This window comes from Melopsittacus undulatus, chromosome 1, assembly GCF_012275295.1.
Source record: "Melopsittacus undulatus isolate bMelUnd1 chromosome 1, bMelUnd1.mat.Z, whole genome shotgun sequence".
In the NCBI taxonomy this organism is placed as follows: Eukaryota; Metazoa; Chordata; class Aves; order Psittaciformes; family Psittaculidae; genus Melopsittacus; species Melopsittacus undulatus.
The window spans coordinates 96,100,307-96,123,816 of record NC_047527.1 but is presented as its reverse complement, the minus strand read 5'-3'; the positions used below and the strand labels follow the sequence as shown (position 1 = coordinate 96,123,816).

The window sequence follows — 23,510 nt, the reverse complement described above, 5'->3', positions numbered from 1 at the left end:
CATGTGGAGTGTCACCGAGCAGGGAGGAGGTGTCACACTGGCTGATCTGCCGAATGGCACTCGGCACAGGCTCTGCTTCACAGGACATTCTCCTGGCTGGTTACCTTCAATGGCTGCTCCTTGGGGCTTGCTGAAACCACTTGTTCAATAGAAAAGAAAAGCCCTACGGAAAGCAATGGAGCAGAGCTGTACTTGGTTGGGATTCAGGGCTGCTTTTCAGAAGGCCCTTATGATCAACAGTTGGTCTTTAGAGATAACCTTCTGTGTATGTGTCTGCCCTCATTTCATTTATGCAGTTCAGGAGGTTTTTCTTGTAGAACTGACCCTCCTTGTTCACCGCTCCTTGTGCTGCCAACATATGTCTTCAAGCTGTTCAGTCAGCAATTTCTTTTGGCTTCCTGGTCCCCTGTGGGCTGACCCTCCTGCCCAGCATCAGTTGGTGGGAATGTGACACCAAGTTCCTGTGCACTGTTACCACGCAGGAATTCAGTGCTCTCTTCTAGCTGGCGCATCTGCCTACTTGCTGCTCGTTGCTGCTGCTCCTTCAATTCACTGTAGGAACGGGAAAAGGTATGAAAGATGGATGTGACTGGGAAAGCCATCAGCAGAATCCCACTCAAGATACTGCTCAGGGCTACCACCTGTCCGGGGATGCTACGAGGCACCATGTCCCCATAGCCAACAGTGGTCATGGAGATCACAGCCCACCAGTAACTGGTGGGGACGCTTGTGAATTCTTGCTTGGCTCCCAGTTCGCTCTCAGCCAAGTACACCAGTGGCGAGAAGAGGGCCATGGCAACACAAAGGAAGAGCAGGAGCAGCCCGAACTCCCTGGTGCACCGGCGCACAGTGAGCCCCAATGTCTGCAGCCCCAGCGAGTGCCGTGCCAACCTCATCACATACAGGATGCGCAGAGCCCGCAGGAAGCGCAGCACCAGCCCCACTCGTTCCAGGTACTTGTTCCCAGCTCCCCCACTGGGCTTGCTGCTGGTTTTTGTGGAAGCTGTATCCACAATGAGAGAGATATAGAAAGGCAAGATGGCCAGGATGTCGATGATGTTGAGTGGGGTTTTCAGAAAAGCACACTTGTTCTCTGCCTGGATGGATCGCAGCAGGAACTCAAAAGAAAACCACGCCACGCACACTGTCTCCAGCACAAAGATGTCATAGCACTTCTGTGAGCATTCACCCTGCAGAGAAGAGGAACAGGAAACACAGAAAAAGGGGGATAAAATGATTTAGCCACAGAGCAAACTAAGAGTGGCAGTTCTTAAAGGAAAGCACCATGTGAAATAGATATAAATTATAAGGTACCAAAGTAAATCATTGCTGCTGAGAGTAGCTGGAATGGATAACTAAAACCAGAGCTACCAGCTACATGTTTGGCTGCAGGACAGGTCAACAACACTCAGGAGTATCCAAGGCTGCCAAGAGTATGATGTGATATCAGCTGTTGGCCAGACAGCACACTGCTGAAAGGCCAGTGGCTCTCACCTCATTTCTAACCAAGCCTTTAAGACCCTTTAGAAATAATTAGTACAGGATTCACAGATTTTAATAAATGGGTGAGCCCTCCCTCCCTTCCTGATCAATAAATTGCTTAAAAACAGCTCATAAACCCCTACAGCATTTTGTCATGTGCTTTGAGTAATCTAATATTCACAGAACATTGAATATTTTTTATATTCCAGTGAACATTTATTAACACACTAGCCCTGTAGTCAAAAGCTTATCTAAAGTATTGATAAATGTAGGTATTTCTACAAGAAAAAGTACCTCAAAAATAGAGGGAGGGTCGGGAGAGGTAAGCTTTTTAAATTACCTTTCCCGTAACAACTAATGACCATGTTGCCCTACCCTAGCTTTCTGAGACACACTGGAAGAGTTGCTGTTCCCTGCAGGCTCACTTAGTGGAAAATAAAGAGAGAACTCATATTCTTTAGTTACAATGCCTATAAATGAGCCAGACTTGGTGCACGGGGACAGCAATAAAAATGACGGTGACGGCTGCTCTTTGACTGTTAATTCAACAGCACGAATACTATGGCAATTCTCCGCTAGCTCCAGCTGAATAATAATAAGCTTCTCTAAATAAACAGATTTTGATGTGGACAATTACAGGGCTAGTGCTGTTTCCTCTCTAAATGCTCATATAAAAGAGTTAATGCTCTGGGGGCTTGAAGTGGGAGGTAAGGGTATATTTGTTTAAAGAAAGTGTGTATTTATTCAGTAAGCCAGTTTGAACAGCACATGAAAGCTCTTGTAAGCATGTAGGAGGCCATCCATGCTAGAAGGGTATGTGACTCCCACTGGATGCAACAGGTATTAGGTACCAGTGTAAAACCTCATTTTGCTCTCCTGTGCTAAATTATAGTAATATCACTCAAGAGTGGTGAGTGTGTGTCAAGCTGGTCCCCATTTCACCAATGGTGAAATGGGCATAAATATAAATGGTTCTGCCCACATGCTCTCCTCAGGTGCCTTCTGCTACGCAGAGCTGAGGAAACGTTTACTGCACAGCACCACATCCTGACTTCATCCCCCTCTAAGTGTTTTTGAATAGGTTTTTCCCTGTTTTGAAAGAAAATAGCAAAAGAGTGATGAGACTTTTGCTGTCTCCACTAACTACTGCATTCCCCAGAATGATGGGGAATGACTGGATACATGTTCCAAGGGCTGCTGCACTGTTGACACCAACACCATGTCATCACACTGAATGTGCAGCCTTGTGATATCTCAATATACCCAAAATGCCGAGGCACCCTCTCCATTTCACACTTACTAAGAGATTGAGACAATGACTAAAGCGATGTCAATACAAAAACCAGAAAAAAGCTGGTCCTTGTATTAAACAAGAAGGAAGGTTGTAGTACCTTGTATTTACAGATATTTTTAGTATTCCACTTTTAATTGGCATATGATGCACCTCCTACCATTTCCCAAAGGGTCATGCTGCTAGGAAGAGAAAAATTACTTGTTCTATTGAAACTGCTGTCAAGATTTAAAGCATATTGCAGGGAGGAAGGATAATCTTGTCTTATTGAGCTTACTGTAGCTCAGATAGACTGCCTTTAGCTTTCTAATTTTGATAGGTGTGAAAACTAGAAGGAGCTTAATTTATTTCTGCCTCACCAAACTAATTTGGTCCTAAAAATTATTTTTGTCACAATCATCATTCATAGGACAAAACATTTTGTTTACAGGGGCTTTGCTCCTATCACAGTATAATCAAGCTGTCAGGTGCTCCCATCAGATACAGAACCAAGATGCTTTCACACCACTGCACAAATCTGTCTCTGTGGGCCAGAGCCAAAGCTCACAAAGTCAAAGTCAGTGGAAGGATTCTGCCTGCATCACTGTAACTTCTCATCTGCCAAGAAACCAGCCATCACACCAATTTTGTCCCAGAGCCCTGCTGCCTTGGAATCTCTCATCAGGACATGGTTATCTCACATGTAAGGGCAATGGCTGCAGGTGATTTGATACTATTCTTCCACATGACCCATTTATATCACAAAAAGATCAGCCTGAGATGTTAGGAAGATGATCCATAGAAGAATAGCTACAGCTTGAGCAAAGCAGCTGCTATGGCAAGAAGGAAGAAATCCCAATGTGCAAATTTGCTTTCTCTGAAAGCTGCATTACTACTTGGACCATGATGTATATACTAGGATGTAGTTCACCTTAAGAAACCTGTCAGGAAGCATTCTGGATTCTGATGTGCATGTATCTGATTTTCATGCCACTAAAAGTTTAAGGAAAGTCAGAGAAGCCTATGTAGAATTTAGCCTTGGAATAGACCTACAAAGACATAAAGGCATTTAATAGCTAATTTGGCACCTAATTCCTCCAGCACTCTCTATTTTGTGCATAAGGGAAGGAAACTCTCCAAAGTCCTTCTGTGTATGAGTTTTGGTGTGGGAGCAAACAGGAGTGAAGAAATGTTGCTCATTAACTGACGACCAGTGGAGATGACTTTCAGAAGACTCTGATCTGCCCTCCCACACTCTGATATGTTTATCCTGTGTAGGTTCACAAATCTACAGCTTTGCTATTTATGTCTCCAAGCTTCCTGCAGAACTACTTCCAAAATGCAAGTGCAGGAGCATCCTGGCAACCTTTGCTCAGCTGAGCACAGGGGGCTTGGCAGGATCTGCAGCTTGGGTCATCCAACGCAGCAGAACCAAGCTGCCCATCACTGTAATGAAGAGCTGAAATGTACTCCCATCCAGAGCTGATGCTGGGCTCTGGCTTTCCTCTGCTCTTCCCACTATCCACAGCTGACAGCTAACCCTGTGAATGCCAAAATGTTTACTTTCAGTAGAGCCAAGTGATAATGCTCTGCCACACAGAGTTCATTTTAATGGGATGGAGCAATCACCTCTTTCAGCTAATGTATAATTACCTTCAGCAAAGTGCTAGTCTTCCACAGTGTCGTTATTAACCTATTGCAATCTGAACAAGCCAGGTGCAGTCCGAAGGCTGTCCTGAGAATAGCAGGGTCTGAACAGGCTTTCAGAAAAAGAGACCTGTGTGTCAATTAACCTGCTAGAGGTCTTTTTTTTCATTAATTAAATGTCTTCCTGTCCCCTGGACCATGTTTCAATATCATCTAGATATGACCTATTATTATCCTCGCATGAAACCAAAACAGTAACAGCAAAAACACATTTCATGCTCTTTGGTTCTCTGAGCTGCAGCTGCTTTTCCTTCCAGCTTTCCCCCCTTCATTACAGCATTGTGAAAAAACAAACAAACAAATAAAAAGGCAGGTTTTTTTTCTTTCTAAAACTTTTAACTATGTGTTTGAATCCAACCGGATGCTGTGACTGCTTAGGGTTTTGGCTGTTTCATTTTTCCATTCAAGAAAACAAAACAAAAATGTGTAGAAACACACACACGCAGATGGAAAAAAGCAATCAGGAATTCATCAGCCACTGGAGTAAGAAAAAAAACAAGTCCTAACAAAATAGGATAGCATCCTACCCAAAATAGGTCTGTATCAAACCTGTATTTTCACAAACAAGATCAAGCTACACCAGCTGATGGCCATAAACATGTACATTAATAACTACATACTGGTTTCCACTTTTTTAAAAGCAAAATAGCTAGCTCTCTAACCAGATTTCTTCATCTTGTAATCTAATGGATACATTTTTATGATTATATTTTTATGTCTAGCTTTATAAAACTGGGCCACATGAAAACTCTTTTTTTAGCATTCAAAACAATTTGATTTCTTTTTCTCTTTTAGAGGTCTACACAAAAAATAGCAGGAATGGCAAACAGAAAGGACATCCCCATTGCATTTATCTAATGTTAAAAGACTTTTTCTTTTAATTGAAGTGTTCAAAACCCATGTAGATGAGGCCCTCAGTGACATGGTTTAGTGGTGGGCTTGGCAGTCCTGGGGTAAAGATTAGACTTGATGATCTTCAAGGTTTTTTCCAACCTTGATTCTATGATTTTATGTAACCATGGCATTAAATAAACAATATCTTAGGCTTTTGATTACAAAAAGCAGTGGTGTAATAAAGATATATGGAAACAGACATTCTTTACAAGATGTACATGTGAGTTTTTTTCAAACAGCAAGTAGGATTTTTTTTCTTGTGCAGAAATTACTTAAGATGTTGAAATATCTGCAGCTGCAGAGGATTTTGAGGCCATTTACTAATGTCAGCTCAGGGCACAAGAAAAGAAGGAAGGTCTCAGTGACTAGCTCTACGCAGTCAAATTAAAGTGAGTCTCCTTCACTAGGATCTGTAGAAATTTGCTGTCAGAAAGCCAGCTGCAGTATATCTTCCTTCTGGAGAAACGCTTTCGTTGCCAGAGGCTCCTTTGGCAACAGGAAAACTACAAAAAGAAGAGCCGGTAATCACTGGAGTTCAAATTCAGCCGTGCTCATTGCTCCCTATGGTCAGCCTAAACACTGCAGGAACCTTTCAGAAACATTTTGGTCTGCCTTGCTGGGTCCCTTTCACTCATACTTGCCTGGACTGTGCCTCAGAAAAATTCTCCACTGTGTGTTGTGTGACTTCTTGACCCTTCCTCTGGACTCCTGAGAAGGAATTCTGATTTTCCTCTAAGATTCTTGCAGGCTCTGACAGCACCAGCCCCCTCCGGCATTAGAAGATGTCAAAAGCCAGACCACCTCTAACCATCCCAGTTCTTGTGTTGCTTTGCACACACATTATTTTTCATGGTCAGCATCTCCACAGTACTTTCAAGGAAGAAGTTTCAATGCTGCCCACTTCTCCCTAATAGCAAAAATTCCCTTCCCCCCCCCCATCAAATGTGTATGTTAAGAAAACAACCCCAACACAACCAAACATGAGAGGCATTTCATACGAAAATACTTAGATAATCTTTAAAATCATGACATTTCTACAATGGTGTTTTGGTTCTCTTCCACTTGCCCCTTGTTATTTGAGCCCTTTGGGTCATGTATTTCAAGTATTTCTCTGTGCACATCAGCTCAACTATTATTTTTTTTTTAACAACAATGTGTAACTCAAATTTCTGATGTAATCAAGAATTTCAGGTTCAGCACCAGAAGTCAGTGTTAAGGGACCTGCAGATAAAGTCCTTGAGCCTCCTACACAAGATCTGCCCACAGCCTGAGCACAGAGCTACAGAGAGTAAGCTCAGCACTCATGGTGTTCCCCTTGGATTTGCATGTGAGGCTGAGCCACCTGTTTCAATGAATGTCTGCAGGGAGAGCCAGAGGAGAGCAACCTCCCCCCTCCCCCCTTTCAATTATTCAACAGGCCAACACTTGGAGCACTCTCCCAGCTTGGGAGAGACCAAACTCCTTGCATAAAGTATTGGGTGCTGGGTCCCAGCCATCTCTCATCCCAGCTATCACAGTGAAATGAAGAAGCCTTCCCTGAGGAAAACAGTGGCATTCCCAGAAACATGCCTCCCCAACAAACCCTGATTTTGCTCATACCGGTGCTTTCTGATGAAAATCCATTTTCTGATGAAAGCATCCAGCTAGTTTTCACAGCAGGGATGACTGTCTGACTCTTGTACTCTACTGTTGCAAGGGCAGCATCTCACCCTGTCCTCAGGCTCAGGCACGCTTCCCTTACCACTGACCACCTACAGACTTGGTGATTGTAATTCAGTACATCTGCTGTTAAAGCTAGGGTCAGGCTGAACTCACAGCAAGCCTGCTCCGAGTGTTTCTTGTGCTCCTCAGTAGAGATGATTCAGCTACTGCACAGTCTGTCCTTAAAGCTGGCTGGCTGTGAATTCAAAGTAAGGGTTTCTGTTTTTAAAGTCACCGAGGGGCCATGAAAGAGCTCTCTGTTTCTTGCTGTACACACTTTGATCTGTAACTAGAACTTAGTTCATGCTTCATCTTCAGCCCAGCTACTACAGAAGGTAACCTTGCCTTCAGCAGGGAGGGTTGTCACAAACAGTTTGCAGTCATGTTATGGACACAAGACATGTAGCTCTTGTACGATTTTTTCTGTACAACTTGTCTTCATAGAATAAAAAAGGCAAGGAGGTGGGCAGTAACAATATTTACTTTAGATATCTCTCTGGATTTCCTTTGATCACAAGACAGCAAATTCCCAAATCACCACTTTTCAAAACCTCTCAGCCTCTCACATCTGTTCTGCCAGTGAAGCTGCAAATAAACATGGAATGCAAACAGGAGTTTAGCCATGCACTGTGATAGCCTATGACCACCCTTGCAGACTAAATAGGTGGCAGACACAGATGGCACTCATGATCCAGGAGGCTGCAGAGAGCCGGCTGCTTCCTTGAGATACTGCCCAATCCACAAGCAGCCTTGCTGCTTTGCGCCACCTCAGTCCCAAACTGCACAGCCAAAATTAGATGCTATAGGTAAGGACATAGTTTTCTCAGGCATAAAGACTGAGCCTTGGGACCTGTTTAACTGCCACCTTTTCTCCTGTGAATGCTGTAGATGTCTTAACAGCTGTACACTGACTGCATGGATTTGGCATATACATCTGAATTATGAAGAAAGACACAGACACAGGGAATTTGATTACCTATGTACCAGGCAAGACTGTTGTTGTGATACTAAGGCTGCCCTCCATTTCCCTGCCTCCTTCACTTACTGTCCCTGCCACATGCAGATACATACTTTAGTCCACTGCCCTGCTTCTTTTTACCCGAGTAGAGTTGCTAGGAAGAATGGAAAGCAGGTAAGTAGCACTACAGATGCACAAAATATCCTCTCATTATCATTTGCCTTTCAAACAGCTTTTCTCAAACATACATCAAGTTTTAGCACACACTTTTCCAAAAGCAGCAGTATTTGTTAGAGGGAAATGAATGTTAACTGCCTCTACTTTATGGAAAGCAACCAAAAGCTAAACGCTGCAAGAAACAGATTAAGAATAAAGAAGACAATAAATACCTATGAAACAGAACACAACCAAGTTGCCTGATTTTCAGGTGTCCATCAGGAACAGCACAGCACCTCACCCAGAGAGGCTGGGGGGTTGTAAGGACAACTCCTCAGACTCAGCGAGGGTGGCTGGGAGCCACTTGAAGGGACAGTATGTGCTCCAGCAGCCAGCTGCTCTATCTCCCAGTCTGATCATACCACACACCAGGACAGAGGGGCTATACTGTAACTTGAGGAGTGATGTACCCTGGATAACACTTTCTTTGAGGATACTTAAGACTCTGCTCCATTCTCACAGTCTAGTGACCTCCTCATGGCCTAGTATTCCCCTCACATTGTATGTCTTTGGTTTGTAACATGCTTCAGTACAATGAGTACACCCAGCTCCTCGCAACCTGCAGTTTTCACCCTTGAAACAAGCCTTGACACCAATCTTCTTGCTTACCAAATACACATACACACACAGACCAACCAACATTTGTATATGGAACTCCCCAATAGCTCCAAATATGTAAGTGAAGGATTGAATTTGTTCAAAACCCACCCATGTTAAACAAGGATGATTGAAACTGGAATGAGTTGTAACTTGAATGAGAGTAACCCAAGCTTACTTGAATGGCTAGTCGAATGGAAAACCTATCTTAAAAACAGGCAATTAAATGCATTTGACTTGTTTACCATCATCAAATGAAGGCAGAAAAGAGACATGCTTGCTGTCTACAAACATATCAAGGAGATGAAAAGAAGCACTGTTTAATGGCAACATCAAATGTTCTCATTCAGGTCTATCTGTATGACTGATAGCTAAAATTACTGCTATCTCCATCAGCTACCTGTCTCTTTACAATCCACAGCTCAGCCCACAGAATGGGACATATGAGCATTCCTTAATCCTCTTCAGTGCAGAGTGAAATAGGATAACTCACTGTCTGGTTATGGTACAACAGCTGACTTCGTTCAGGAGTGCCTGGGAAGTTCAACACCATCAGCTAAGTAATGGCAATCAGCATGTGAGGTAGGAGTGAGAAGGAGAGGGACCCAACATGCTCAGTTTGCACTAGCTGGTTGCAAAGAGAACCCATCACTAAGCAAAAGGATGGTGTTGGCACGAGAAGAAATAGCTACACCAGCTTTCAGAATCTGGACTCCAGAAGACACATAAGAATCAACAAAAGCCACCCTGCAAGAACAGGGAAGGCCAAAGACCTTTTAAGATGAAGCTTCTTAGTTTCTGGAAATAGTGGTGTGATGTACGCAGGACAACAGGGAACTGTGCTTAACCTCGGAGGATCCCTTCAAGTCCCACATGCCCACAATGTTCAACCAGCAAACAAAATGATGTGCTTGATGCTGCTGGAGCTGAGCCTTGGGGCATCTGAGATGGGGAAGTAATGCAGAAAAAAGAATGATCATTTCACCAAGCAATGGTATCCTCCAAAGAACAGCTTCACTTTAGAAACACTGATGTTCTTAGTGTTTCTGAGTAAAAACTACCCTGGAATTTTCTATTTCCAGAATGTTTTTCTCAGTTTTGGCCCATTTTTCACACAAATTAAAAGTAAAAAAACACCCCAAGATTCTTATTAAGTATCAGAAGCCTCCTTGCTGACAAACGTCCCTCTCCCCTTGATTTACATGAACTAGAAATCTTCCTCTTCAGCCCACTCTCTTTTCTAACTCTGACAGAGGTATCACATCCCTCCAAGTCTGGAAACTACAATGCTTTTTTTAGAAAGCCATTCTCTGTAAATCTAAGCAAATGCTTGATCCTGAGCTTTTATGTGAAGTAGCTCAGTTACCTTCTAAATAGCGCATCTCCTGATTTCTGGAGAATAAACCTAGCTTGTATTTATTATGCTAGTGCTCTGGAGAGAAGAAAGGCTCAGCTCTTGCTTGAAAAACCAATGGCACTTAGCACTTAGAGCACACCTGCTTCTCATAATCACTGCAGGACTGCAAAAAATAAAGATGGGGGCTATCTTTCATAAGTGGCAGCATAAATCAAAACACTGCAGAACCAGAGCAGGGCTGAGTCCTCACCAAGGGCACTTAAGGTGCAGTTCCAACAGCTACCCAGGAATGACAACATGCTCCTCTGAAAGGACCAGCCCAAGAGAGGGCTGTGTTACAAAGCAGTGGCATTCCCAACACTTTTACACCTCCCCACCACCTGAGAAAAGATGACGCTGTGGTGGCACCTAGCTGTGCTCACAGATACATGCAGATACAGCGTAGAACCGTGGTCTTCCTAAACACAGCATCCTCTTTTCTTTGTTGTCAAGCTTGTTCCACACTAAAAAGAAATCTCAGTCTTGTTCTTTCTTCCTCTTGCTTCCTAATTGTATGACTAGAACAACTGATTTTCAATGGCATTTTAAAAATATTTCTCCTCTTATTTCCCCATTTTTCCCTTCTTTCAATCCCAGTTTTAGGAGCTATTCTCCTCCCTCCCACTCATTGCAGATTCTATTTTACTGACCCACATTAGTTTTACTGGTTCCTGCGACCCTGTAATCCACTACAAAATTTGGGGGTGTCTTTTTTTTTCTCTTGGAGGAAAGGAGGACAGAGTCAAGCTTACTCTTTGCCTCTTACATCTTTTTTGCAAACCTGTTTTTGTCCCCTTCTCTTTCCCTTTATCCTATTATCTGAAAGCAAGTAAAGGATTTGTCAATGTTGCCTGTGGGCAGATTTGATCTCCTGCTGGTAGTGGCTCAGTCACAGCTGGCAGTCTTCTACCGCATTGCCCTTGCACTGAAATGCTGTCAGCTGTACTCTTGCACTTCCAAAGTGGATGAATTTTTGCAGGGTGGATCTGACCACCATGAAAGCCGGCACTCATAGTCTCTGCTCAAGGCAATAGTTAACAGTGTTTTCTGTGACAGCAGTGCAGAATGTAAGAACTGCATGACTTACCTTGCATTAGCCAATATTTCTCTTGGGTACAAAGGCAAATAGCTGTGAATGGAGAGAAAATATCCACAGCTTCTGCCCACAGACACTTGTGGACCTTTCAGGAGGGTGCTGCAGCTTCTGTTTTTTGCCATCTCTACTCAGTGCAGTGTGTGCCAGGTTTCCAACACAGCTCAGGATGTATTGGTTGGCTAGGACCTTCACACTATTCACAGTATTTCCCATTTGTATCCAGGCTTAGAGAATGAACTGGAGCAGAGAGAAAGGGAATGTATATGTGTGTGCCTGCATGGGAAGGTGAGGGTACGAGGACCCTGCCAGTGAATGTCCAGAGGGCTGGGCTGGCATGTATCCTGATGAGCAGCCTGTTCCAGCTGCGGCATCCAGCTCATGAGTGACACACAAGCTCAAGTCTGAACAGCAGCTAATACTGGGACTAAGCCCCATTAGTAACATATCTCAGCCCCTGTGCACCCCTTGCAAACACAGTCAGTGCTGGACAAGTTACTGTGGTCAGGATGATGCCTTCACGGGGTCAGATTGATGCCATGTGATTCCTCATCAGAGAGCTTCCAGGCTTCTGAGGTTTTCTGGCTGCCCTTGCCTTTAATTACAATTATGAATTGCCACTGCTCATTTCATCTTACTGATGACTTCGGGTCTGAATATACATGAGGGCCAAGGAAGCCCCAGACATACCGCATCCTTGCTGGCACCTCCCGCATAGGGGAACAGCACTCCTGCATGACTGAGCTGGGGACAGGATGGCAATTACTCACTGACCTGTAAGGCTAGGAGGGGATCTTGAACTAATAATTCTCTGCAGAGCAGAGGATCTCACCAAGTGATTCGTGAGTCACACACATAATTTCAACTGAGCTGAGATATAATGTTTAGAAGGACTGACAGAATGTATTTAAAAACTGTATGAGATGTACTCAAGCATCTCAAGGAAAAGGATTTCTATTGTTACTTACCCACGGTAATACACTATTTAGAGCATGAGATTAACTGCAAGTTCCAGTTATTGTTCACTGTTGACCAGTGCTGTTCACTGCATTAAAAACTTCTCTAGTGTTTCACTAGGAAGCAGATTTTTCAGTTTTTAAAAAATTCTTTCTACTTTTTTTTTTTTTTCCAGAGTACCCACTTAATGGATACAAGTTTGGACACAGTATCTCAAGCCTCATGGTTTGCCTCCTAACTAGCATGTCAGATGGGAAATCATGTACCCTAGTTGTTTACCAGGGTCTTTAAATCCCCATTTTCCCAAAAGTGTCTTTTATCTTGGGCTCTCTATGCTCTCTACACTTAGAGGTTGCACTCTCTGCTGATGAACATACAGTTGCATCCCCATGTTCAAACCACAGAATCATAGAATAGTTAGGGTTGGAAAGGACCTCAAGATTATCTAGGTCCAACCCCCCTGCCATGGGCAGGGACACCTCACACTAAACCATCTCACCCAAGGCTCTGTCCAACCCAGCCTTGAATACTGCCAGGGATGGAGCATTCACAGCCTCCCTGGGCAACCCATTCCAGTACCTCACCACCCTCACAGTAAAGAGCTTCCTCCTTATATCCAATCTAAACTTCCTCTGTTTAAGTTTCAACCCGTTACCCCTTGTCCTGTCACTATAGTCCCTAATGAATAGTCCCTCCCCAGCATCCCTGTAGGCCCCCTTCAGATACTGGAAGGCTGCTATGAGGTCTCCACGCAGCCTTCTCTTCTAGAGGCTGAACAGCCCCAACTTTCTCAGGCTGTCTTCATACGGGAGGTGCTCCGGTCCCCTGATCATCCTCGTGGCCCTCCTCTGGACTTGTTCCAACAGTTCCATGTCCTTTTTATGTTGAGGACACCAGAACTGCACACAATACTCCAAGTGAGGTCTCATGAGAGCAGAGGGGCAGGATAACTGTGTGCCAGATACTTCCAGTCTCTGACTAGTGTGTCATTTCTGTGCTACCTGTAGATTTAGTCTGTAATTGTTTCTTAGTCTCTGCCAAATCACCAGCAAAACACCTCAGTAGCTCTGGCCAACACCAGAGACACCTGCATGCCTTTCTGCATACGCTGTTATTGGATGATGATTTCTCATGCTAGTTTTCTGCTACTCAAAGATTTAAGAGAAATTTTGTAAACATTCAACAAGGGAGGTAAGTTTTTGAAAAATGCCATTTCTGTTAAGGAAGGATGTTGAGTGGCACTAACTCAGTGCCTTACAGAGGTATCTGCATCAGAAGGGGTTTTGTTTGGTTGGGTTTGGTTTGGGTTTTTTTTAGAAAAATTCATAACCTCACAAAAATCACACAAAGTTTGAGCAATGAGTAGTGCTCTGCGTAGACTAGAATTAATTATGCTGTTGTCCTCAAACATGTTGCCGATTGTACTCAGGACCGTCTTCTTCATGGTTTTACTTGGAACTAGTATCATGCTTACCTTTAGAAAATCCAACAACCTCATAGTTTTCTCCCGGTCCTTCCTTAGGCCTTTGTTTAAACCTATTGCAAAAAATACTTAAACTTTTTCCTTTATTTTTATCACTCTTCTAACTTAATTTGTCTTTAAATGTCTCCATCCACACTGCAAGAAGTCCCCAGTTTCAAAAACTTCTGTATTTCATCTCAGTGGGCACATTTTAAGCAATGAAAATGTAATCCTTTATGATGCTGAACGATTTAATACAATTTTTCTAAGTGCTATACACATGAATCAGCTCATTACCTCAGCCTAACTATGTGAGGTCTAGCCAAACATAAATCTGGTTGCTCTCTTTCATTCCAAACCTCCAGAATTCACAGCAACATATCCTGGAGCTCTGAGATGAAATTTCCAGATTATATTTTTATTACAGATATATGAAAGATTTCACTCTTTCAGAACACTTAAAGAACACAAGGGACATTACTCAATAAGATCAGGGAACACAAGCTCTGTTGCAAAAGGCAGTGGAGCAATCTATGGAGTGAAGAAGCTATGCTGTACCCTCAGGACATTACAGAGCAAGCTATACTGAATAGCTGTAGTGGTTTAAAAAACATGACTGGAGGCCAAGCAACTGTTATCATGAGATTGCTTCAGAGCCTCCTTGGATGATTTACCTGGAAGTCAGGAGAATAAACCCACTGGTAGATACAGATATAGTTATGGTGGTGGAACCAGAGAAGCATTACAAGAAATTAAGTATGGAGCATATTTTGTGTGGGTGAGCATATGGAGCATATGTGTGGGTAAGCTACATTGCACCAAACATAAACCACTTAACAACGTGACAAAGTTACCAATTCTTTCAAAGAGTCTTAGCTGTTTAATTATTTATCACTAATGTTATATTGCAGCATATTTATACAATATTTAAAAGAAGACCTGACCCGACTACTTATTCATAAGAAGATATCCTGTAGACTGGAAGAGTTTATTAGTACAGCATAAAGTTACTAACAAGTCAACAGGAATCTTAGCTTATTCAACTCTTTCCTCATCCTCAAGCTAACAGCGCAGAGAAATACTCTCAATTTTTTTACTTCTAAGCCTAAAACACTACTGAGAGTTTCAGGTGGTCCCCAGTTGTAACCTACTCTCCTCAAAATCTTCCAGGGCAGCTCCTGGTCCCAGATGGACTTCTGTATTTACCTGATAAAAGCAACTTGGGAAAAGACTCTGCAGTGAGCCCCAGCATTGGTAAAAGCAATGTATGAATGTCTCAGGCAGTGACTTTGCTAAGATGGAGAATTTTGAACAGAAGGTCTGCAAGCTCACTGTGGAGCTCTGTGCAAACAGTTCCACAGTGTCAAATGCCTATCTCCCAGTCTATAGGCAACTTTTAGTGAAAGAAACATTCCTCCTTATTATTAAGATAGAACAGAGAAAGATTTTCTCACTGGACCATGTTTCCTTTATCTTCTCTTGAAGCTGTCATGACAGAACAACTAGATATGTTTATATTCTCTGACCATCAGACAGGAGCTGGGAGACCACACTATGATGATTCAGACTTGCACTGCAGAATTTTGTAGTCACTCCTCAGTTTTTGACTCTAAGGATATCATGCAGTAATACCATCTTGTATAAACTAATAGCATCTTGTATAAACTAAGTTGGTCTTGCTTATGGAAAGAAAAAAAACCCCCTTGCTTAGAAACCTAGCTCACAGCCTGAGGCATGAATGTGCCTACGTACCTGAACAGCATTTGTGATCTACGTGCAGGACTACACAGTACAAGTGATGAAACTACATGAGGCAGATGAAACACATTATCAACAAAGCAGACTTTTACTTATTGCTGATGACTAAAGCTGTGGGTAAAGGATGCTCTCAAAACTTGTAATTTGGACTGTGTGTTACTATTTTGATTTAAATACCATCTGAGCAGAAAACCTACTTTAAGCTTATGAAAGAAAGAAAAAGAAAACACCTTACTTTTAGTTAAAATACAGCTCTGCAGTACTGTGAGTCCTACATCCCTTAAGCAAGGGCATGTGAATGTGAATCTCATGTGGGTACAGGAACTTCTTTGTGCACAACATTGTAGAAAAGGCAGGTGACAATTGTTACCGAGGTGTCTTTTCCTGTGGCCTGAACTGCCTGGAGCAAGCACAAAATGCAAACTAGCAACATAGAGGTTGAGTACATCAGTAGATTGGATCAAATGCCATAACTGGTGATACTGTTACAGCTCATGGGTTTTACATTTAAACAGTAGAACTGAGAGAATGGTATAATAAATTCTCAGATGATCCTCAGGAAAATTAGTTAGTGCTATTCTCCAAGATGCCTTTTATAAAAAGTCACCCTTGGTGCCTATATACTAAAAATAGTTATCTGTAATACCAGCAAAGAGACTTTTTAAATAGATGGTTGTAATTTCTAGAACAGTTTATTCCACAAATAAAGGAAAAATAAAAGCTGCAATTTTATTATTCATGAAAACAAACCATCTATACATCATGAACATGTGGCTTTAAATTGAAATTAAGAAGGTCTCAGTATCACATGATGAACAGTCACAAAGGAAATGCTAAAGATGAACTTTTCTGTAATGAAAAGCTTCATTCTAAAGTCTCAGAGTCCTATCTTAGTAGAGAAAGCATCAGTAACAACAGCTTTACGCCTTTACATTACTTTTCATTGAAATAAGTAAGCAATTTAGTGTTAAAAATACCCCTTTCCCCACCCAGAAGTACCTCAAATTGCAAGAGACATCATTCATTCAACAAAATGTTCTGACACGCTGAGGCCCTGAATACTTACACTTCTCCATACTTAGCTTCCTGTTTAGGTTACAAACCTAACCAAATCACTCATGAAGATGTTGAACAGGAATGGACTCAGCATGGACCCCAGGGTATACCACTATTCACTGGCCTCCAACTAGACTTTGTGTCACTGATCACCATCCTCTGGGCCTCACTGTTCAGTCAGTTTTCAACCGACCTCATTGCTCATCCAGCCCTTACACCAACAGCTGATCTATGAAAAGATGTTGAGAATCATACAGGACGCTCTTAACCTTGTCTGAAATTACTTTTGTGTGTACCTTTGTGAAATGAGATCTTTAGTCACAAGATTGCTTAAAACTCACATTCACAATTCATCTATTCCCCATCCTCACTGATATGAAAGTTGAAGCACAGTGTATAAATTAAGCTTAGAAGGTTAAATAGTTTCAAGCTTCTTTATGAGCTATCCTTAACTTCATTATTTATGACTCTCTTTGGTATAACATTATTCAGCTGAAGGTTATTGAACTGTAACTTCCTATCACAGTATCTTTAATTAGGCTAGCTTTTCCCAATCCGTTAGAAAGCACGGTGAAGAAGGAAGTACACTCTGATCTCCTCCTGTTTTACACTGTGGTGCTACAAATGATTGAGCTCAGTGGAACTCAGGCCTATAAATACTTCTGTGAGTCAGGACAAAATGCTTGATGTTAATCAGAGTTCACCACATTCTGCGGTGAGAAAGTCTAACAAAAGAAAGATTTCTTCTTTGGATAGAAATGGTCAACATTTGTTTTCACCAAGAAAACAATGAAGAGACTAGTATGATGACCATCTGGCTTTCAGTTGAATCTCTCAATGTCTTTTGGTTGGTCAGATCTTACTGCATTGTTAAAGCTCTTGCTGTAACGTATCCCCAACTGGTTTAAGACTCTTGTGATGTTTCAGCTGCTTTCCTTAAGTCACGCAATGCCTGCCATTTGTTTAGAGAGTTGAGAAGGCCACTTGAAGGGAGACATCTTGTGCCTAAAATGCCTCAAGGATTCTCTGTGCCTCTGGCTATTTTTATGTTTTGGAGATAATTTTTGTGGTGGTCTTGAAAGAGCTCAGTGCCTGCAGGCTTTCGCCTCACCAGTATTTCGTCTCGGCAGTATTTTGTCTGAAGAGCAGCCTTTTCACCATAAAATCTAGATCTTACATACAAATCTCCCTTTCTGAAATGAAAAATTAAATATTGCTTTGTTACCTTACCTGGAAGAACCTGACTGTCTTCAAACATTTGGTTTTTGTGTGTATTTGAAATGTTCCTTTCCTCAAATTTCCAGAAGCAGCTATTATGTTCATTACTGGATTGGTGGTTTCCATTAATTTAATCACTAAACAAAAGGTAAATGAGGGAAAAAAAAAACCCACAACAACTCAGCAAGATAAAGTATGTGCTAGCTTGGCAATTAAAAACTAGTTTAAGATCTGATTCTGTTAGCTTTGTTGATAATTGTGCAGCATCTGAAATAAGTGATATTACTTCCAAAAAAGGATAAGGCCTGAGATGAATCGGGATGACCATCAGCAAGAACAAGACAGCTTCAGTGTTTGGGAACATGATCCTTCCCACTCTTGCTAAACCACTAGGAATTGCCACTGCCATCTAGAATATCTGGAACAGTAAATAAAGCTAATGAAAGGTATCATTGATACTTCTGTATTTGAAAAAGGGATAGGCAGGCTCCTAAAATAGCTATATAAGGTCATTTACACCTCTGCAGGACACCACTGAGTGTAACAGCTGGTCCATTCGGATGACATTAAAAGATCAGGATATGAAAAACTGTTCTCCAGCATTATTTTTTTCACAACTGGTTCCTCTTTCTCTCCCTGAAGCAGTAACAGGATAGATAGGTGGCACATAAAATGTTTGCTTTCTGGAAAACACCAGCTCAAGCAAAAGACCACGGCTTGTTAGGCAGAGTATCTATGACAGCTCTGACATGGGACCCCAACAACAGTAATGTTAGCTGGAGAACCTGGAAAATGTACACACCAAGTACAGCACATCCTTGAAATAATATTTACTGTTTATTTGTTCCTTAGCCAAGAGGGATGAACATACATTTTTGGCTTTTTAGGAGACCGCAAAACCAGACCAAAGAGCTATGCCTGGAAAGGAATTTTAAACTAGGTACTAGGATACAACTCAAGATGAATAACATTACTTTGAATTCATTCTCTTCTCTCCACACCTGTTATTTGATGATCTGCTTTGGCCTGATGAGACATGTACAGATGATACTCAAAGAGTTTGCAGCCTTGGTCTCTGATACTACAAGCAATTCCGTGTGGGCAGATGCCTTACTCCATGCCTAGCCTTATTGAGGCTGAAAAGATCTACATGGGTATTTACATGCATTTGTGTAGGACCAAAATCAGTCACTGTATATGACTCTGGGCATGGCTAATTACAACTCCAATAGAGTGTTGTCCTGCATTAACTCAGTGGCCAGGGAGGAGCACTGGGGATGAACTAAGCTAGGTGAGAAGTGATTCTTCACCTGTCCTCTATGCTGAAGAACCACCTTTGTCTCAAAGTAACCATTTCTTCTCTTGTCCACAGATCTTCCCTGTGTAAAGGGCAGAACAAAACCTATTTGCAGGAGTTCTGTGCCTTTAGAATATAAGGGCACAGAAAAACATAATTTATTCTGAACTCCTCTGTATTCCAAGCATTTCACCTTCATAACATGAACTGAAATCAGTAATTTACTTTTGATTGAACTAGAGTGTGTTTAGCTGAACGCTACCTTTCAGAAGGGCATTGAGCCTTGAACTGAAAATATCAAAAACACCAAATTCCGCTAATTCTCTTCTTAGACTGCCCAGTAATTAGTCACCATTATATTAAATATTGGCACATAGTTTCCCATGTGAATTTATTAGGATTCAGCTTTTAACCGTGCATCCTCTTCCTGATTAATTTAAAGGTCTTTTAGATGATACAGTTCTCCTCCTCCCAGAAAGAGCACTTACTTGCTTAACCCAGTCACCTTCGTTTCACAATCTTAGTAAACTGAAATGCTCAAGTTTCTTATTATATGGCACTTTCTCCAGGTCTCTAGTATTTATAGTTTTTTTCACCCACTCCAGTTTTTCAAAGCAGTGTGAGAACCGACTGCAGTATTCTTGTGTCGGTCTCATCAATGCCGCATACAGGCACAAAATCATCTTTCAGCTTCTAATCACTATTCCCCAGCTTAGATATTCAAGGATTACATTAACCCTTCTCACTTTATGCTGCAATAGGAATTCACATTCAGTTTCTTGTACCCTAAATTGTATTTAGATTCCTGTTTTGGGTATCACACCCTCTGCTTTTGCATTCACCTTTACGTGCAATTGTGCATTTGACTATGAAAATGTGCTCCTTTTAATGGCCCCAGTTTACCAAGAAATCCAGACTTCTCCCATATGCTTGCTCTACCCTCATTATTACCCTGTTCTACCTAACAAATATAAGCCTACTATTGCGACTTCCTAATTATGTTCAGATCATTAGTAAAAACATAAGGTACCTAAACTCTGGTAATTCTGAAAGCAATTCTCTCCCTTAAACCCAGGAACATCTAAACACTGAATACATCTCAGTTTTGAACAGCAAAATATCCCTTGTGCTTTAAAGTCCAGAATAATGGAGCACTGATGGTTAATTACAGTAAAAGATGTGTGTTTTGGAATAAATATTTAAAAAAAAATTATTAGGACAACATAGTTTTACCTAGTATGCAACCCTACTATCCTCAAATTTTAGATCATAAAAGCCTTTAAAACAAAGATCTTACAATAAACCGAATATCAAACAACATACCAAATGTTTTGCCTTTTTTTTTCCTGGCCGCTACTGAATGACTTATTTCGGATCAATCAACTCAGTTGACATCTAACCTGAGAATACATTGCAAGCAAAGGGTGAGTTTAACTGCACCTGAGGTAGTCAGTCAAACGCAGGGGTCTCTCTGGAGCTGCTGGACTAATTTTCCATCAGCAGGTTTTTTACTTTCAATGCTACAAAATGGTAAATGCTTCCTGTCATTCTCTTTTCTGCTAGTGGCAGTGAGTGATGAGCCATTCAGCACCTGGTGACAGCACACAAGAGGATTCTGCTTTCAGGAGAACTTAGCCTTCAGCTGTGAGGCAGAACTTGATGGGGTGAAGTAGCTGAAGTTCACAATCACATTTAATGACCATGGGGCTGGGAAATAAACCCAAACATTTAGTATCAAGCTCGGAACTGAGTAAAACTAAAGAGGCCATAAACTCTGAAAAGTCCTCATCCTCCAAACCCCTCAGATTTTATTTCAGCACATATTTAATGAGAATGTGAGTGTCATCTATCTATCTCCAGAGGAGCTCTCTTTGGCCTACATACAGCTAATCCTAGGGAACTGAACTGCTTGCACAAATAAAGGACTAAACCCTTAGGAAATTTGTTGAACTGAAGAATAAACAAAATATCCATAAGACTTCATTTTTAAGGACATGAAGAATCCATAGCTTACACTCGAGAATACTAACCACATCTGAAATTGGGACATTTGCTTTGTTTCTGCTATTAAATTGCTGCCTCAGCTTCCCTGCCCTTTACCTCACCTACAGCATCAAAATGTTTTATATGTGTTTTTTACAGTGGAATACTGAGAGTTCATTCAAAGTGGCATGTTCAAGTAACTTTTAAGGAAAAACTGATTTGTTAGTGCTTAACCTAACAAAGCATCAAGCAAAGCTGATTTTTACATCCACAGCAGCTAGTTTGTTATCTGTTTAGAGATGTCACAAAACAAATCTGTTGGGTAAAGTTGTCTGCTGCTGTGAACTGGCAAAGCTGTGTTGGCAAAGCGGAGTTTGGCCTGATCTTCCCTCAATATTAAGTGGCAGAATGCTTTCTGTGCTCTACCCTGGCCAGCCCTTCACATCATAAATACTGAATGCAATACCTGCATGATTGCTGGAGTGACCATGCCCATCACATTCCCTGAGGAGATAATAATGCAAAACACTTTACTCTGAGAAAAGCTGAACTCACCCGATCTTCTTCTTCTCGGACATCTGGCATGGTGCTGATGCAGAGGCTGACTGCAGTGATGGCAACAAAAGAGATTGAAATACAAGCAAAGATCTTTCCTGGGATCCCTGAGTGGGGGTTCTCCACCATATCCCTGAGCTTTCGCATGCACAGACTCAATCGGCTATTGTCCTGGAAGGCACATTGCGTAGATTCACTAAACACCAGCTCCCCTTCATACAGCCTGGCCTCAGCTGCCTCCTCCTCTTTCTGTCGCAATCTCTTTTTACAGCACCACTCCAGGTGGTCCTCTTCTATCCCCCAGTACACAAGTTCCTCCTGAAAAGACAGAGCACACATCTCCCTGAGAAGCCTCAGCTTCCCAGCTGTCAGGAAAGTCATGATTGTCCTGAAGGCACTAGGATTACGGTCAAAAAAAAATTCATTGCAGCTAACATCATAATCATCACAGATGTTCATGATCTCATCATAATTGTTGCAAGATTTTAGCTTCCCAAGCCTGGTCAAGGGGCAGTTCTCCAAGGTGGTCCATGGAACTTTGTATTTAATACCACCTACGTTGATGATCACAAACCTGGTCTGGTCATCCAGGCGGGCAAAATAGCACAAGTCTTCCCCTGGGTGCAGAAGTTTGGCCTTCGTGTAGAAGAATCCTTTCTTGGTTTGGACTTCACACAGGTTTTCCAAGTTATTGAAGGAGTAGGAGCTGAACTCAGGCTCTGCATTCCTAGCTAGCAATGCCATTTCGTGATACTTCTGTTGAGTCCATAGGGAGATCGAGGCTACTTTAAGAAGTGCATATAGAGCTCGACTGGAGAGTCAATCTGCAAAAGAGAAGTTTAAAGGTACAATAAACTTAGGGTATTGCTAGATGAAAAACTATCCTATCCTCTCAATCCCAATAAACTTTTCTTTATGGCACTATTTCCCCCCCCCCATTATTATAGGACTATCTTTGCTTGTAGTTGCCTGGGGAAACAACTCAAACTTAGGGTCAGAAGCAACTGGGTCAGAAGCCAAACTGATACTTCTAGATGGCTTAGCCAGTGAATGAATAGAAACAAAACTATATTCAGAAATTTCTTTTCTAGAGCAATATCTGGGACATCAGTGGATACTGGAAGGGAAAACTGGTCTTTTGGATACATGGTAATGTACATTTTAGCAAGTTAATAAGAAACTTAGTTGCAATTTTTTTAATTATTGTTTTGAACCATCTACGTAATGTTTATATGAAATTGATGCAGTATTTATATCACGCTGCTTACAGTGTGAGGATAAAAAGGATACCTATAGTACAGTTGGAAATGTGACTGCAGTAACACTGGTAAGTCCCAATTTAAATTCACCAAGCTTAGGTACTGATAATAATGAATACATGGGAGTTAAGAATCCTGCCTGCAGCCAGTACCTAAGCAGGTTTGGGTGCTTGAGCATAAAGTGTGTGCTACCAAGATTCACTTGCCACTGGTACCTCAACTAATTGGATTAAAACTATATTGGGCATATCTACCTGAACAGCCCACTTCTAAAAGGTAGAAAAGCTTTTGTTCTCCTGCTGGGGTGAATGCCATCCAGGCTAATGACATCTCCTGCAGGGAGGTGTGCATCTTGGGTTTGAGTGGAGATCCAGAGCTTGCCTGGGACCCTGGAGCTGCTGGAGTCTCTGCTGTAGTTTTAAGTATGGGAAGTGGACAAGGTGCCCAGCAGCCTGTCAGTAGCTCTGAAATGGAAAACTGAACCTAAGAATGAAGCAGAGCTGGAAGTGACCCACTTGTTGCTCTTACTTCTGGATAATGCAGAACTCAGTAACACTTAGCAGCAATTATACAAATTATGCATAATTTCAGTATTTAATTTGTACCTTCTGCTTACTCCTCCTTTACCACCCTACAAACCATGAACACGTT

General features: G+C 41.9%; 1 protein-coding gene across 1 annotated transcript; it reads right to left on the bottom strand.

Annotated features, from left to right (window-relative positions):
* Positions 1-265: 265 nt before the first annotated feature.
* KCNG2 (potassium voltage-gated channel modifier subfamily G member 2) lies at positions 266-22,415 on the bottom strand. Its single transcript, XM_005149858.4, has 2 exons — positions 21,601-22,415; positions 266-1,190 (listed from the first exon to the last, which is right to left on the bottom strand). Exons 1-2 carry the CDS (start codon positions 22,342-22,344, stop codon positions 378-380), a joined length of 1,557 nt encoding a protein of 518 aa, XP_005149915.2. The 5' UTR covers positions 22,345-22,415; the 3' UTR covers positions 266-377.
* Between the last annotated feature and the right edge of the window lie 1,095 nt (positions 22,416-23,510).

What these genes read in the sequence shown, in the direction of transcription:
- KCNG2 (XM_005149858.4), bottom strand. Translation starts at nt 22,344, where the DNA reads ATGGCATTGCTAGCTAGGAATGCAGAGCCTGAGTTCAGCTCCTACTCC. An exon ending in TCCGAGAAGAAGAAGATCGG is followed by an intron (nt 1,191 to 21,600) that starts GTGAGTTCAGCT and finishes TCTTCTCTGCAG; the next exon opens with GGTGAATGCTCACAGAAGTG.